The sequence below is a fragment of the Suncus etruscus genome, chromosome 3, assembly GCF_024139225.1.
Source record: "Suncus etruscus isolate mSunEtr1 chromosome 3, mSunEtr1.pri.cur, whole genome shotgun sequence".
NCBI lineage: Eukaryota > Metazoa > Chordata > Mammalia > Eulipotyphla > Soricidae > Suncus > Suncus etruscus.
Genome location: NC_064850.1, coordinates 36,919,923 through 36,936,712, shown reverse-complemented (window position 1 = coordinate 36,936,712; position 16,790 = coordinate 36,919,923). Strand labels below are relative to the sequence as shown.

Genomic DNA, 16,790 nt, shown 5'->3' with positions numbered 1-16,790 from the left:
GGCATTCAATCCCTGATCCCCAGGTTCACTCTTGGGGTCATAGGTGGGCATTGTAAAATAAAATCTTTGTGTTTCTTTTTTAAATTTTCTTGGTTTTTGGGCCACACCTGGTGGTGTTCAGGGGTTACTCCTGGTTCTATGCTCAGAAATCACTCCTGGCAGGCTTGGGGGACCATATGGGATGCTGGAGATTGAACCTGGTTGTACAAGGCAAACACCCTCCCCACTGTGCTATCGCTCTGGCCCCCAAAATGTCATTTTGAATGTTTAAAAAAACCCTTCCTCCTTCCCTTCCCTTCCCTTCCCTTCCCTTCCCTTCCCTTCCCTTCCCTTCCCTTCCCTTCCCTTCCCTTCCCTTCCCTTCCCTTCCCTTCCCTTCCCTTCCCTCCCCTCCCCTCCCCTCCCCTCCCCTCCCCTCCCCTCCCCTCCCTTCCCCTCCCCTCCCCTCCCCTTTCCTTTCCTTTCTCCCTCAGCCTCACATGGCCTGGATGCTGGCTCAGCTGTGGTGGTTACACTGCACTCACCTGGGTGCCCAGTGCATGTGGGTGGCACCAGAGATCCAACCTGTGGCCCCGCACACTTCTAGGCCAGGCTCTTCGGCTTCCCTACATATTTGGCATAGAAATGGCTGGTCCTGCACCATTTTCGCACCCAAGGGTGAAAACCCTCAGCATGAGGGTCCCGTGCAGCTGCATACTTGTTTTCCTGATGTCTCTGTTGTGGCCTGTCACTCCCATGGTGGATGATCTCTTCCAGTCTCCCCATGGTGTCCATCAAACGACAGATGTTGGCTGTCATGCCTCCTTCCCCACTTGTTCACTGCAGTGTCATCTTGATGGTGACCGAGCCTCACACTGTCCTGAGTCACTCTGGTCATCACTTAGCAGGGGCAGCTCAATAGTAGAGCCAGTGCCCCAGCTCCACACTGGGATGGGGTGGTAAGAGGAAGGTGCCTTCAATATTGACTCGGTTTCCCCTCTTGTGTGGTGGCCTTTCAGGACGTTGTGTGTCTGTGGTCAGCCACAGGCGAGGCCCTCGGGCACTGAGTCTCTTCTGCCCCAGAAATGGGATACCCATCCCACCTCAGCCTGGAGAGGCCCAGTTCTGCCTTTGGTCTCTTGCTGCCGGACATGGCCAGCCTAGGTTCCCGGGTTCCCAGGGCCAGATGGACTTTGTCCTCTGTATATATGATCAGAATCATTCATTCATTCATATGAATTCCATTCATATGAATTCACGTGTTTCCACATTGTCTCATGTTTCTTTGTAGGACTGGAGGTGTCTTTGATTCTGGAGAAGCAGAGAATAGGAGATTTGCATAGTCAGTCTGCCACCCCCTTTTCAGAAGGGAAACCCCCAGTCGGGATTGTTCTTCGAACCTCCCAAGTTTTGCTGTTTTGTTTTGTTTTGTTTGGGGCCACACTCAGTGGTGCTCAGGGGTTACTCCTGGCTCTGTGCTCAGAAATCACTCCTGGCAGGTTCAGGAGGACCCTATGGGATGCCGGGGATTGTATCAGGGTCGGCCTCATGCAAGCAAATGCCTTACCCACTTTGCTATTATTCCGGCCCCTTAGTTTTGCTGTTAATCCCCTTGGAATGCTGCATAGATCCTGGTCTTAGAAACCCCGAAGTTGTGTTCTAAAGTTCCCAGGAGGCTGTGGGGTCCCAGGTGAGCTATTCTCTACCGAGAGAGTTGTTGACTACCGTCTCCCTGCACCCATTTCCCCAGGGTAATCCGTGTGGAGAAGTTTGAGATCAGATGGGCTGAGTGCTTGGGAGTCATAAGAACCTCTGTGTGTCCAGATGGGACTTAGGCTCACGGGTGAGTGGGCTGAGGAACATAGTTCCACCTTCATGAGCCCACTAGGGAGGACTGGGGGTCACTTTGGACCGAGCTTCTGCTTTCTGGATCAGCAGGGCCTCTAGCCAGGGGTGTAGGTGATGCCTGGCTGGTGGGCAGCAGCCTGGGGCCTGTGAGTGGGGGCCAATGTAGCCCCAAGTCTACCTGTCCCTTTGTCCCTCTGCAGTGGGCAGGTGCCTGAGGCTGTGGCACAGCAATGCCCTTGGCAACCTACTCTGCTAGGCCCTGCTTGCCTTGGGCTCAGTTTGCCCGAGACCCCCATGCCACCCATCAGCCCAGTGTGTGGTGGACATGGGCAGGGGTGGGGACTGATGTGAAGCCTCCCAGCCTGGCCACCTTCCGTGGGCATCAGACATCAGACCCATGGTGGACCAGTTCCAACAGGCTTTGCTTTAGGGCAGGGGTCTCAAACTCGACATTTTCGGCCCTCCGTACAACATTTTGTGGCCCGAGGTCGGCCTTCAAATATCGCAGTATTCGCGATTATTCGCTTACTGAATAATCGCAATAAACATCGCATTAGTAAGAAAAAAATCGCATTAAACATTCGCATACCCCGAGCAGTTCCGTTCGGGGTGTGCAAATGTTTAATGTGATTTTTTGCTTTTTTTTTTCTTACTAATGCGATTTTTTATTGCGAATATTCGGTAAGCGAAATCCCTATGCGGCCCTGCCTCACTCCGACTTTGCCTCCGGCGGCCCCCAGGTAAATTGAGTTTGAGACCCCTGCTTTAGGGGGGATGCTGGGTGGTGCCTGAGTCATGATCCAGGGTCTAGTGCTGTCAGGGGCCTCCCACTGGAGATGGCCGTCTGGGATAGAATCCTCCACACTCTCCCCTGCTGTCAACACCTACCCTTGCCTCACCCTCCCTTATGACACCCCCCCCCCATTATTCCCTGGGTTACCCTCCCACCCTCCGTACTCCAGCCCGTCTGTGCATGTCACAGATACATCCATCTCCTGCTCTGGCTTTCAGCTCTTAGCCTGGTGTTGCTCATTCATGTGGTCCTGATACTTTAAAAAAATTTTTTTAGGGGTCACACCCGGGAATCAATGCCAGGATCAAACCGGAGACCATCTGGGGTTGGCTGCATGCAAGGCAAACTCCCTACTGCTGTATTATTGCTCTGGTTCCCTGATTTTTTTTTTTTAAACTGATTCTTGGGGCTGGAGTGATAGCACAGCAGTAGGGTGTTTCTTTGTATGCGGCTCATGTGGGATGGGCATGGGATCCTCTGGCATCCCATATGGATCCCTTAGCCTGCCAGATGTGATTTTTGAGTGCAGAGCCAGGAGGAACCCGAGTGCCGTCAGGTGTGACTCAACACCCCCCTCCCCCAATTTGGTTCTTGGAGCACAGCGTGAAGGGCATTTGCCTTGCACGCAGCTGGGTTCAGTCCCTGGCATCCCATATAGTCCCGCCTTCCCCCCAGCCTGCCAGAAGTGATTTCCGAACATTGCCTGGTGTGGCCATAAAATAAAATTAAATAAGATTTTGGTCTTGGGGGTTGCCCCCTTGGTGCTTGGGCAGCTCATGGCCTGTTTGGAGGTGAGGGTGAAGGGGGCACCAGGAGGCTTCCGTTCTATCACCCCTGTCCTGGGCTCACGCTGAGTTGAACTGTGCTGTCTCCTGACTCTGCCCTGCCTTCCTGTGTTGGCTCAATCTGGCCCCTGCTCATTGATGCTTCTGCTCACTGATGCTGTCCTTGCCCTAGTCTGGCAGCCAGAAACTCGCCTGTGATGTGACCCCCAGCTGTTCCCTGAGGGCAAGATCAACTCTTACTCCCTCTCTGGCCCTGGGGTCACCTCCAGGCTCCCTGTGCTCCAGGGCACTTAGTTCCACTGCTTCTCTAGGCTTGGGGTCAGGAGGCCTGGCTAGAGAATCACAGCTGTCTGGGATCTTGGTGTAGCCTTGTAGCCTTGGTGACTCCCTCAGTACTCCCCAGTGTGGCCTTGGTGACCCCCCTCAGCACGACCCTGATGTGGCCTTGTGACCCCAGAACCCCTTGGTGTGGCCTTGATGACTCCCTCAGCACCCCTTGGTTGTCCTGCTGGCCCGAATAGCACTGTTGGGCCAGGCTCAGTCTCGTTGGTGCCAGGCCAGGTAGGCTGAGGGTCCCACTGAGACAGTGGACTGGACCAGCACTGCTGTGACTGACTCCTGTCCCCTTCCTGCCCCATTGTCCCTGGCCCGGTGAAGATCAGTGTGAGCGTGAGTGGGGTATAGGGCTTGGAGCTGGGCAAGGTGGATCTCCGCGCCCCCTGCTCCCCCCCAGTCTGGTTTCCACATGTGGCACTCCAGTACCTTTGCAGGCCCGGGCGTGAGTTGTTTATGAAGACATCCAGGAAATGAGTAAGTTCAGCTGGAGACTTAGAGTTGCCAGTCCGAGGAGAGTGGTGGAAAGAGATGATTTATTTAAGGACTCTTTATTTGCATTACCTGGTTTACTTAAGGACTTTTTTGTTTTTGGGTCACACCTGGCAGTGCTCAGGGGTTACTTCTGGCTCAGAAATCGCTCCTGGCAGGCTTGGGGATGCCAGGATTTGAACCACCATCCTTCTGCATGCAAAGCAAACGCTCTACCTCCATGCCATCTCTCTGGCCCCAAGGACTTTTTTTCAGTAGTTATTGTTGTTTTGTTTTTGTTTTTGGGCCACACCCAGCAGTGTTCAGGAGTTCCTCCAGGTTCTGTGCTCAGAAATTGCTCCTGGCAGGCTCAGGAGCACATGGGGTTCCCGGGATCAAACCGGGTTGGTTCCTGGTTTGCTGTGTGCAAGAAGGCAAATGCCCTACTGCTGTGCTATTGGTCTAACCTCTGTCTTCTTAATCCTCGTGGTGTCCCAGCTTCAGGCCTGTTTACCTGGGGCTGGACTCCAGCAGGCATGGTGTGCACAGTGCCCCAAGAGGTCCCACACCCTCTCCAGCCCCCAGCCAGGGTACTTGGCATGGAGATCCTCCCCCTCTCTTCCCACAGCGCCTGGCCTTTGTGCATGCAGCCAGTTGAGCATTCACTGGCCTCATTGGCCACTGCTGAGGAGTGTTGAGGGGTGAGGGTTAGTGGAGTGGAGGCCAGGCCTGGTACAGTGGGGAGGCCCCCAGGGGCCCACGTGGGATTGGTGCCTGTGATGATCATCTGATACTTGTGAAGCGGTTCCTTGGACACTCGTGCACAGTGACGGGCTACCGCGGGAGCCCACATGGTCCAACTGGGGCCACGCGTGCGGGCATGTGCGTTCATGCATGTGTGTGTGTGTGTGTGTCCTTTGCTCTCAGGATGGAGGTTCAGGTTGGAGGATGCATAGCAGCCAGGCTTTGAACACAAAGATTTCTAAGGTTTTGGTGTGCAGCTCAGGATAGTACATAACCACCTATCTTAGGCTTCATTTAGGCCTGAAGGCAGCTTAGTAGGACATCTTGGCCTAGAGGCTATATGGCTCAGGAACCAGCCCCCAGGGCCTGGGAACCCTAAAGTCACTTTTGCATTTCCCAGGTCCGCCCCTACTCTGAGCAGATTTCTGCCTCAGGACCTTTTGCACTTATGCCTTGGTTACCCCCACACTCCTAGCTCCTTCTTAGCACCACCTCCCTGGGCCATCCTTATTCTGAGGGGACACCCCTCAGCAGGGCTAGAGTGGGGACAGGTGCCAGGGAGTCTGGGGGCACTGAGTGATGGGGTGCAGGCTGAGGCTCTTCAGGGCCGGGATCCAGGAGGCCAGGAGTGAGGAGTGTGGCTGGGGCCACAGGCCTGGGCTTGCAGGCTCAGTGGAGCGTAACTCAGTTCAACATAACTCAGCTCAAGCTTGTGCAGGGCTGGCTGCCCTCAGGGTGGCGTGAGGAGGCATCTGCAGTCTCCGGCCTCCACGTCCGAAGCGGGAATGCAGCAGTGGGAGACAGACACAGTGTCCCCCAGGCCAAACACAATGTCTCCCAGGCTGACCAGTTAGGGTCAAGGTCAGAGACCTTCAGTGGCTCTATCCCAGGGTGCAGAACAGTGAGCAGGGCTGTCCTGGGTGGCTTGGTACCACCCCCCCCCCCCCCCCCAGAGTACCTCAGAAATCTGTGTGTGGTTGGGGGCTGGAGTGATAGCGCAGCTGTAGGGCTTTTGTCTTGCATGTGCTGACCCGGTATGGGCTTTGGTTTGATCCCTGGCCTCCCATATGGTCCCCCAAGCCAGGAGTGATTTCTGAGCACAGAGCCAGGAGTAACCCCTGAGCGTCACCAGGTGTGGCCCAAAAAACCAACCAAATAAATAAATAAAAAAAAAAAAAAGGAGAAATCTGTGTGTGAGAGTGATTTATAGATTGAGAGATTGACAGCTGCTGTAAGGCTGGGCGGGTGGGGACAGTGGCCATGGAAAGGGAGAAGGGCCTCCGCTCCAGCGCCTAGGTGGCACCCCAGGGACATCCCCCTTCCTGTCTCCCTGCAACTCTTTCCTGCCTCCTTCACCCTCTGATGTGGGGTCTGACCTCTCCAACAAGGGCTCCTGTTAGGGTGTCCAGGCTGGATGCCCTGCTGGTGTTGGTAGCACGAAGGAGGCTCTGCCTGGTTGTGGTTGGGGGAAAGCAGCAGAGTAGAGGAACCCCAGCCCTCCCACAGAAGCCCTGAGGCAGGATGGGGTGTATGTGAGGGGCAGGGATATGTGTCCCTGGATGCCGGGAAGCAGCCTGCAGAGGTGTTATATTCCGAACTGGCCCACATGTCCGCCTACGTCCCACTTTCAAATGCCTTTGACATCTCGTGTCCAGGTACTAAGTTAAATAAAAAAAAAAAAAATAGGTTCGAGCCCCAGCATTACATCTGGTCTCCTGAGTCCTGGCTGGGGTAAGCCCTGAGTACCTCTGGATGTGACCCACAAGCATTTCAGAGGCCCTCAGACCTGTCTCACCTCCCCTAGGGATTCTGGGGGGTAGCGTAGTGTCAGTTTATGATCCTTCTGACTTTCTGGAAACAGCACTGCCTGACTGGAAACTGTCACTTCCTGAAGACCCTCCATCTATCCTCAGAGTCATTTCAGGCCCAACCCTGTCAGGAGACAGACAGGGCAGGACACTCTCAGTGGACAGTGGGACTCAAGCCTCCTAGCTGCAGGGTTTCCTGGTGCAGAGCAGAGGTTGGCAGGAACCTGTGTTTGCAGAGGGCAGGTGGGGCAGTTCCTGGCCTGAGCTGGTCACCTGCAGGGCAGAGCGCACAGCCTCGACCGCTCCTGTCCACCTATTGCCTCAGTTTCTTGTTCCTGGAAGTGGAGGGAGTTCCTAAGAGGAGCTGCCATGGCCAGAATCTAGCGTGTCTGCCTTCCTGTGGGGGGAGGTTTACTGCTCACGGCCTGCCCACAACCTGCGACCTGCGACAGTCCACTCACAGCCTGGCAGGACCTGCTTGGGGTGGCATCCAGGTCTCCTGGGCTCCCAGAGCTGGTCTTGGGTCTGTGGGACTCTGACTCTGCAGCTCCTATGGTGCAGACCCTGGGCCTGTCAACCTTAGAAAGGGAAAAAAATCACAAGGGCAGGTGTGGCCAGCGGAAAGTGGGTGATGACAGCACAGCGGTGACTGGCCAGTCAGATGGACACAGAGCGGAACTGTCCGCTTGAGAATGGGAGACACACACACAGTCACACACATGAACTGGGTAAATGATCAGATGCATACATACTCTCTCTGACAAGATATTCTCTCTGGTGCCCATACACTGACGCGCGCGCGCGCGCACACACACACACACACACACACACACACACGCACAACAGCTTACATATATTCTCACACACCAGTTTATGTACACTGTCACACCAGCTTACATATAGTCACAAGCTCTCACACACAAATAACACATACTAGTTTACACACACAGCAGCTTGCATATCGTCACATACATTAGCTGACACAGTCACATACACACCAGTTTATATATAGCCACATATACTAGCTTACACACATATACACACACGTACACACACACACATTTCCAAGTTTCTCTTGCTCTCCTCTAGAACTGTCCCAACAGTCGCATATCCATCCTGACTTTCCAGTTCTCTTCTTGTATTGCCTTTGCATTGGGCCGTTTCAGTTTCTGATGTCTTACATGGGCAAGAAGTCCACAGTGCTTTGTCATGGTGGGCTTTTGGTGGCCTGGTGGGATTCCTAATCTGGGCTCAGAACTGGGCTGGATGGGCAGGGCCTGAGGAGACCTGCATCCAAGGGTGGCTTGGAGGTCAGTGAGTGAGACTCAGATGATCTTTACTGCCTGCTTTAGGCCCCTGTGAGGGGCAGGGGTCCCTGTCCAGAGAATGGGGCACCTCCAGGGAGGGCCTTGTGAGGGGCTCGGTGGTTACCCCTCCTATGCCTTGGGGGGGTGCTAAAAATTTGGGGGTGTCTATAAAGGGTCATTCTTGCTCTGGGAATGGGTGTCCCTGGCAGGCTCTGTTTCTGCTATAGGACAGACATGGGTGGACATGGGGTGCCCCTGTTCCCGCCCAGACTGACCCTGGGGTCCTCATTTTCAACCTCTGTGTGGCGGGCAGGGCCGGCCTTGTGGTGCTTCTGCCACTTTGATGGTCGCAGTTCCCTGAGTGCTGGTGGCACTGCCCTACTTGGGACCAACAGAAATGTCTCCCCTGTGGCCACATGTACCTGTGGCCTGTCCTGGCCTCACTGGCCAACTCCTTCTAGCATGGGGCCACCCGCTCCACTTTGGGGGTCTATTCCTGGTGGTCTAGGGGAGCTGAGGGCAGGGAGGACCAGCAGTATGTTGAGCCATTTGGGCAGTTGACCGTTTTTCCCTGCATGCTGTGAGTGTGCCATCTACATAGCATGACTGGGTCTAACCAGGGAGGGACCATTATTCAACTGAGCCCCATTGGATAAACAGCACAGGCCAGTTGCTCAGCCTCTCTGTGCTGAGGATGGGGAGGGGACTGTAGGTAGAGGTGTTTTGAGGGGAGTTGGGTCCCTCCCGGGACACTGAGCATCTACATCAGGCCTCTGTGAGTGACACACTGAGGGCCAGTCCCCTTTGGGGAACCTTTGTGGTTCCCCAGGTCTCCGAGTCTTCACTGGGCCCCGGCATTGTGCCAGATACCCAGACTTGGACCAGCCTGGTGTCCTGATGTGGGCCTCCTTAGAGGAGGAGGAAGAGGAAGAGGAAGAAGAAGAGGAGGAAGAGGAACAGAACTGTACTGGCCCATTCTGGCACCACTTGGTTGGCATCCTCACCAAGCTCTGGGCACCCCTAGGCATGGAAATGCTGGAAACTGACCCTGGAGTCTAGCAGATGGTGGAGGAGCCCGATCCTACAGCCCCCCCCCCCCAACTCACCCTGCTCCTGCTCCCGTCCTCCCTGTGTGCACCCTTCCCTGCTCCCTTGCTGATTCTGAGGGTCCTGTCCCTACTTGTTGCAGAGATGGGGTGGGGTGTGCTGAGGATGCAGAACATGTGTGGATTCCCTTGGAGGGGTTCCCAGAGGCAGTGCTGGGGGTGGCAAGAGTGCAGGGGTGGGGTGTGTGTGTGTGGTATGGTGGGGTGGGTATTCCTTGCCACTGCACTGGTCCTGCTGCAGCTGTTCTGGGGACCAGCAGGCGGGCTGGGTTTTTAGAGTTTTTTAGGAGCCTCTGCAGGTAAATGGTGGGTCTCACCTCTGGGCGTGGCTCAGGCCGTGAGAGGCAACCCCCATCACCGTTGGAAGCCAGTGACCTGGGGGTCTGGGTACATCTGTCTCAGCCTGTGTCAGACCAGAGTGACCTGGCATTCGTAACCCTGCCCAGGCTCTTCTGGGGAGTCTGCCCAAGAGCTGCTGCCTGCATCTCTGGGGAATGTTCTGGAAGAATCTGTAAGGATGCTTGCTGCCTGTGGGAGTAACCTTGGCTTTCTCTGTTTCTCTCCACAGAAAGCGTGGGATCGAGGTTGTGCAGGTGAGTGCTGCCCCATGTTGGGGTGCTCCCCACCTCCTGCCGGTTCTTGTCCTCCCGGGGGGGGGGGGGAGGGTGTGTGTGTGTCCCTTTTATAACTCCCTTTGGACTGCATGTGGTTTCTCCCTGGCACTGCCAAGATGTGGGACCAGAATCTTGGATTCAAAGAGCTTCTGAGTGTGTGTTTGGGGGGCCCAGCTGGATGTCATGGAATGAACCCCATTGGGGATGTGGCTGTCACCTGAATCTTGACCATTCCACAAGTCTCTTCCGGGAGGTTCCATCACTCCATGCTCCAGGTGGGGAAGAGTGGGTCCTGGTGGCACTGAATGCATTTCCCAATGATCCCGGGTTCCCACTCACCTCGCCAGCTCTGTCCTCGACATACCAGGCTGTCCTGTGTCCTGAATGTTCTCTGCCTGGCATCGCCACTTAACAGAAGATGCCGGCCCCTGGCTGGGAACCACCACCCACACAGGGCTGGGTTGTCCCACTCAGGCCTCTCTCCCGAATGTGACCACTGACACTGGCCATTTCTGATGTTTATCGGGTACCTGGGTAGACCAGGTACCAGCATCAAGGGTTTGAAAGTGACGCTTGTGACCCCCCTGGTCTCCCAGGTTGGATAGGAGGGCAGGGCTGTGTTAAAGGAAGCACACCTTGTGGGTCTCAGCTGCCTCCCATGTTGCTTCCCATGCCCGAACTTTGGGAAGAACGTTGGAAACGCCACCCTCCCTGGCCACCTCCTTCCACAGTCAGTTCATCCCCGCAGTCTGCATGTTTCAGGGTGACACACAGTGGCCAAGGGTCCCTGTTCTGGCTCTGTGTGCTCTGGGCACCAGGGACTGTCCAGTTGGTGCCTCAGTTTTCCTTCCATGTCAAGCATGTTTGTGTAGAGTGGTTATCTTTTTCCTTTGGGGTGGCTGGCACCTGGTACACGGGAAACCAGGCATCCGCGTGGAAACCGGCAGCTCTAAACTCAGGCGAGGCCCTGGACCCCCTTGGCAGGCGCTGCTGCCGTCACCCCTTAGCTTGCAGCAGATTGAGACGTTTCCCAGTGCACGGGCCCTGCTTGCAGCGACTTTACTGGCTACCCATTCCCAGCAGCTCAGGCTTCTCATGCTGCAGGAATGCAGGGAATCTGCTGTGGGAACGCGCTTTTCCAGGCCATCTCTGCTTATTTGAAGAAGTGATTTCAGCACTTGTGACTATAAAAGTGGAAAAGAGGCAGGGCAATATAGCATAAGGGGAAGGGCAGAGTGGAGGCCTGGCTGGACGTACACCTCAGGGCTGAGCAATGCAGAGAGTGTGGCCTGGCCCCCTCTGGAAGAACCAAAGCAATAGCATAGCAGGGAGGGTGTTCGCCTTGTATGAGGCTGACCAGGGATCCACCCCTGGCATCCCATATGGTCCCTTGGAGGTTTTTCTGAGTATAGACTTAGGAGAAACCCAAGTGCTGCCATGTGTGACAAAAAAAAAAAAAACAAAAAAACAAAAATAAAACAAAAAAACCGAGAGAACTTGGAGGGGTCAGAGGTATAGCACAGTGGGGAGGGTGTTTACCCTGTACGCAGTTGACCTAGGCTAGATCCCCGGCATCCCATATGGTCCCCCAAGCCTGCCAGGAATAATTCGTGAGTGTAGAACTAGGACAAAACCCTGGGCACTGCTTGATATGGCCCCCAAACAACTAACAGCCCCCCAAAAATTGGACAGTGGAGGCAAAAAGGACCATTATACATACACACACATACAGATAACTACTAACTCTATTATTTCGACATTAGGTAATATCTGTGGATACATGAGATGTTTCCCAAAACATTCCATTTTCTTTCTTCCAAGATGGTTGTTTTCTTTTTTATATCTTCTGAAATGTATTTCTAAAATTGTACTTGTGTTTTGTACTTGCACAAATTGGTAGCGTGTTTGAGTCATGTTGATCAGTTATATACTCATTTGTCCTTGGCATAAAAATTTCATTTAGAAGGAAAAAATCGCCATGGCAAGTTTTATGGTTCTACAAAATTAAAAAGAAGATGAAAACCTATGTATTTTTTACCTCGGAGTATAATGGAGCCATCAATAAAAGTCCTTTGACTATAAAACATACCAGGAAGGGAGCTAGCTCTGAGCATTGGGGACTGGGGATGGCATTTGGGGGAGGCCAGCAGAGTGGGGCTCCGTTCTTGGCTATTGGAGAAGGTTTAATTGTGGGCTTTTAAGATGGATGGTGGTGGATCGCAAATGACCCAGGGGGTTGGATTCCATTGGATCCATTTGAAAGAGAAACAGTAACAGTTTTCTTCTGAAATGTTAATATTTACCAAGCCTTGGAAATTACATCCTCTACAAGGTCTGAAACCTACCATGAGAAATTTTAGGTGTCAGCCTGGAAATGTGCAAATCGCTCATGGATTTAAACATTTATTCTGGGGTTTGGTGGGTAGGTCACTCTGGGGCATCATTCATTACTCGGTTTACTTCTCAGATCTGGCCTCTGATGTGGGGTTCACTCTGGAGCGGGTCATCGGCCTAGTCAGACAGGCTCTCAGGCACTGAGGACCCCCGTGATCTGGCCCCTGAGATGCTGCAGCCACTATGTTCATGGAGTTCAGAGGGCCGTGGCAGTAGGTATCTGTGTGGCCCCTAATTTGGGTCTATTAGACTATGGGTGTGGTGAGAGTGAAAGAAAACCTGGTATTGTCTATCCTGGGAGTGCAGCCCTCCCTGGATGCCACTCTGGGGTCAGTGCTGGGGCTCGGGTTCAAAGGCAAGAAGAGAAGGACTGGCTTCGCCTCGACCATTACTGCCTGCATTCCAAGGGGTGCCTGTCATGTTGATGACTGGTCTGTAGGCTCCTGTCTCTTAGTGATGACCACAGATGCCTGTCATGTTGGTTGTGGGAGGCCAGTAAAGTCAGTGATGATGTAGATGCAAGTCATGGTGATCATGGTTATAGAATGGCTGCGGACTCCTGTCAGTTCAGTGATGGTCATAGTGGACTGTCAGGTTAGTAATAATTGTAGTTACCTATCAGGTTGATGGTGGTTGAAGATACCTTCTTGGTGGTGATGGTTATAGACTCCTGTCAACTTGGTGATGGCTGTGTATGCCTCTCAGGCTGGTGGTAGCTGTAGATTCCTGTCAGGTTAGTGATCACTGTAGATGCCTTTATGGTGGTGATGATCATAGACTCCTGTCAGGTTGTAGATGCCTGACATGGTTATGATGTTCACTTCTGTCAGGTTAGTGATGGTTGTAGTTGCCTGTTAGATTGATGATGGCTGTAGATGCCTTCAAAGTAGTGATGGTCATAGACTCTTGTCAGATTGGCGATAATTGACACAGTGGTAATGGTCTGGGCCAGGGGTCCTCAAACTTTTTAAACAGGGCCAATTCACTGTCCCTCAGACCATTGGAGGGTCTAACTATAGTAAAAACAAAACTTATTAACGAATTCTTATGCACACTGCATATATCTTATTTTGCAATGAAGAAACAAAACAGATACAAATACAATATGTGGCCCGCGGGCCATAGTTTGAGGACCACTGCTCTGGGCTGTCCTTGCACCAGTATTAACAGCAAACTTTCTGGCTGCCTGCTGTGTACCTGTGTGCCTGGCCTCAAATCAGCTCTCTTCAGCTCTCTGAGGTCTGTGGTGGGCAACCAGAAGACAAGGGGTCAGGATCAGTGTCACAAGCATGGAGGCTCACTTTACCCAATTGGTCAGCCAGGAAAACTTCCTGAAGGAGGGCGGGAGAGCCCGGCTAGTGGTGTCGATTGTGCCCACTGCACAGAGGCTGCCTGAGACACGTGGCCAGACCCCCAAATTCCACGGCTGCAGATGAGGCTCAGCTGCAGAGCACTTGCCTTGGAGCCAGTCCCTGGCTCTGCGGAACAGCAAAAACTAGAATAACCCCATTCTCGGCCTGAGCTAACCGACACCTCTGACCCTGTGTCCTGAGTTGCTGTGGGTGCCTGGGAGGGTCCACCTGGTCCCGTGTTGGAACATTCTGCTATGCGGTGGACTCAGGCACCAGCTTCTCCTATCCTCCTGGATAGGGGATATGGGATTCTCCTGTCCCCATTGAGGACTGTGGAGCATTCAACCCAACATTCAACATACAATCACTGGGCCCCAACATGTTTAACCCAGAGGTGTCTATGCAACTGTGGTGGTCCATAGCATTTCTCCGTGCTGACTACTTGGGATGGCGGGAGAGTTCTGTTACTTAAGTCTTTATTCTTTATTTGGGGGGGGGGTCACACCCGGCAGTGCTCAGTGGTTATTCCTGACTTTGTGCTCAGAAATCGCTCCTGACAGGCTCAGGGGACCATATGGGATGCCGGGATTAGAACCACCAACCTTCTGCATACAAGGCAAATATGCTTACCTCCATGCTATCTCTCTGGCCCCACAGTGGATATTCATTAGTCACCTTTTAAAGACAAATGACTGTGAGGACAGTGTGGGAACCAGCTCATGTGACCCTGTGTGACAATCAGTATGGGCTGTCAGTATTAGTTCTGTCCATTTTATTTTTATCTTTGAGGTTGTTCGACTCAAGAATAGCCCCAAGTGTGGGTGCAGTGAGTGCTCCGTGGCTTTGGGCTGTGGTTCACAGGACCGGGGTAGCCTTTTTTTTGAAAGCTCAGAGGTTCTTTTAGGGGAAGCCAGACATTGACCTGTAGGGGTAGAGGAAAGGGGGATGGATCCTCACCCTAGCCTGGCCTGAGCCGGGCTGTGACTCCCCAGTCGGGAGTCACATGTTTCCACGATCTCATGGGACAGGATCAGTAAGCTCCTCTTTCACGCAGAGATAGAGGCAGAGGGAGAGGATGGAAAGGTGTTCCCAGTGGGCTAGACGCCCAGTGCCTGCTGCTTGGAGAGTAGCGCCTGTCCACATAGTAGTGACCCTGCCAGAGTCAGTGACCCAGAGCCAACAGTTCCGGGTTCCCAGCCTAGCAGCGTACATATGACAGATGAGACATTTTGGTCACGCCACTGGTGCGCCTTTAATGTGAGGGGTGTGGGGTCCCTGCCTGGCCTAAGACTTTTGTGAAGGCCCTGGGCCCAACTGGCAGCACCGTGAGAAGCCGGAAGAAGCTCTTAGCCAGACCAGGAATAGCCCGGAACCTTTGCTAAGAAGTTGCCTCCCTGCTTGCATGTTCCTGTCTGTGCCTCCACACCTGCCCCTATGCTCTGTGCCAGTGCAGTTCAGCTGCCCAGGCCCCAGTGGCCTGTACCCCCAGTGGCATGTACCCGGACTTGTGCCCCTGGGGAGCAGGACCTGGCCTGGGGTATGCTTAGAGGACTTGGCTGTTCTACCCAGGACAGAAAGGCAAGTGCCTTAGGCACGGTTAAATATACTCCCCGTTCACAGAAGAGAACCTTGGAGACAACATGGAAATGAAGGCCTAAAGCTTCAGGAAAGTGATTTGAGGCTTTGTTTATCTGTAGTCTTTCCTCTGGTTTTGCTTTGGGCCTTTTGGTTTTCCTTTTTACCTTGTGGTATGCAGGGGCTTCTAGTTTGGCACTCTGGATCATGAACTGGGGATCAATCCACACCTTGTGCATGTGTCCCAGCCTTTTGTGTCACTGGCTTATCTCTTTCTCTTTTAAATTTTATTTATTTATTTATTTAAACACCATGGTGTACAGAGTTGCTCATAATATAGTTGTTTCTGGCATTCCATATTTCAATACAAGTTCCACCACCAGTGTAACCTTCCTTCTTCCATCAATGTCCTCAGTTTCCCATCTGCACTCAAGCTTGTCCTTGGTAGTCATGAGACAATTCATTTTCTATTCCTTGGTACTGGAATTATCGGGGAAGAAAACACCTAGTAAAAAAACTCTTTTTGGGGGGGGTTTGTTTCTGGGCTTCACTTGGCAGCACTCAGGGGTTTTTCTTGGCAAGAAATCATTCTTGGCAGGCTCAGGAGGACCAAATGGGATGCCAGGGATCGAACCCAGTCAACTGAGTGCAAGGCAAACTCCCTTCCCACTGTGCTGTCACTCTGGCCCTAAAAAAGCATTTGTGAAAACTTATCTTACAGTGGGGTCATTAAGTTATTGTCTGAAGGTTTACTGATCTGTGTGTTGCTATTCGAACTTTTTATGTTGCTGGTTTTGTTTGTTGAATGTAGGTGGCTTCTATGCTACTTTTCACATCTAATTTGATGCCAGCCTACTGAGGTATCAGTATTGGAAAAATTGGGAGCCACATGCTACAGGAATTCCAGAATCTGTGGAGTGGGGCCCATGAGCTGACATAGTGGTGGCTGTGGGACGTGGCTGTGGCTGTTGGGGCTTTTAGAAGTACAAGGGGTCCAGGGGAGGCTGCTCACCTTCATGCTAAGAAGACCCCAAAGTTTTCCTGGCTCATATGTTTTTAAAACTAAAAATTAAAAAAAAAATTGGGTCTATATCCAAAAGTTGTGCATGTTGTACATAGGATTTTCTCCTGGCCTGTTCTCAGGGTTCAGTCCCGGTAGTGGTTGGGCCGTTTGCAGTGCTGTTCTTGGTCACTTGTGCTGGGAGTCCAGGCTGGGCTTTGCCAGCTCTGCAGCCGAAGGAATGTGAGCATTGTATGCTGAGCCTTTCCCCATTCTCGGAAGCAACTGTCACCACAACAGCAGGGTTCTCTGCTCTCTGGGTGTCCCTGTGACCACTGATCAGCTCTGCTGGTCTATGATGAGGGTCTTGGGTCCTCAAACTTTGCACTCAGACTCTTTGTACTAACATCCCCAGTGGTATTCCCAATTCCACAATCCAAGGTAGAATTTGATGGTGGTGGATGCGGGCAGCCCTGTGCACTTCTGGGATCAGCTTCAGCTCCCCTGACCGGGGTATACTCTCCCCCCTCCTTGGGGGCCGCTCTGTTGCCAGCTGTCACAATGCCCAGGACCAGGGTGGATACCCTTCCCTCAGACCCCTTCCTGCTTCAGGCCATCTTATCCTCAGTCCCAACTCTTCTCCAAACCTTCGGGAACCCCAGGCCCTGGGCCTTTTCCTGT

The 16,790-nt window shown here is 53.0% G+C and overlaps 1 protein-coding gene across 1 annotated transcript in view; it reads left to right on the top strand.

The window, feature by feature from the left end:
• ITPK1 (inositol-tetrakisphosphate 1-kinase) overlaps positions 1–16,790 on the top strand; it is a 92,117-nt gene that overhangs the window by 11,345 nt on the left and 63,982 nt on the right. The window contains exon 2 of the mRNA XM_049769857.1: positions 9,743–9,767. Within this exon, the coding sequence (XP_049625814.1) occupies positions 9,743–9,767 (25 nt within the window). The remainder of the gene's footprint in view (positions 1–9,742; positions 9,768–16,790) is intronic.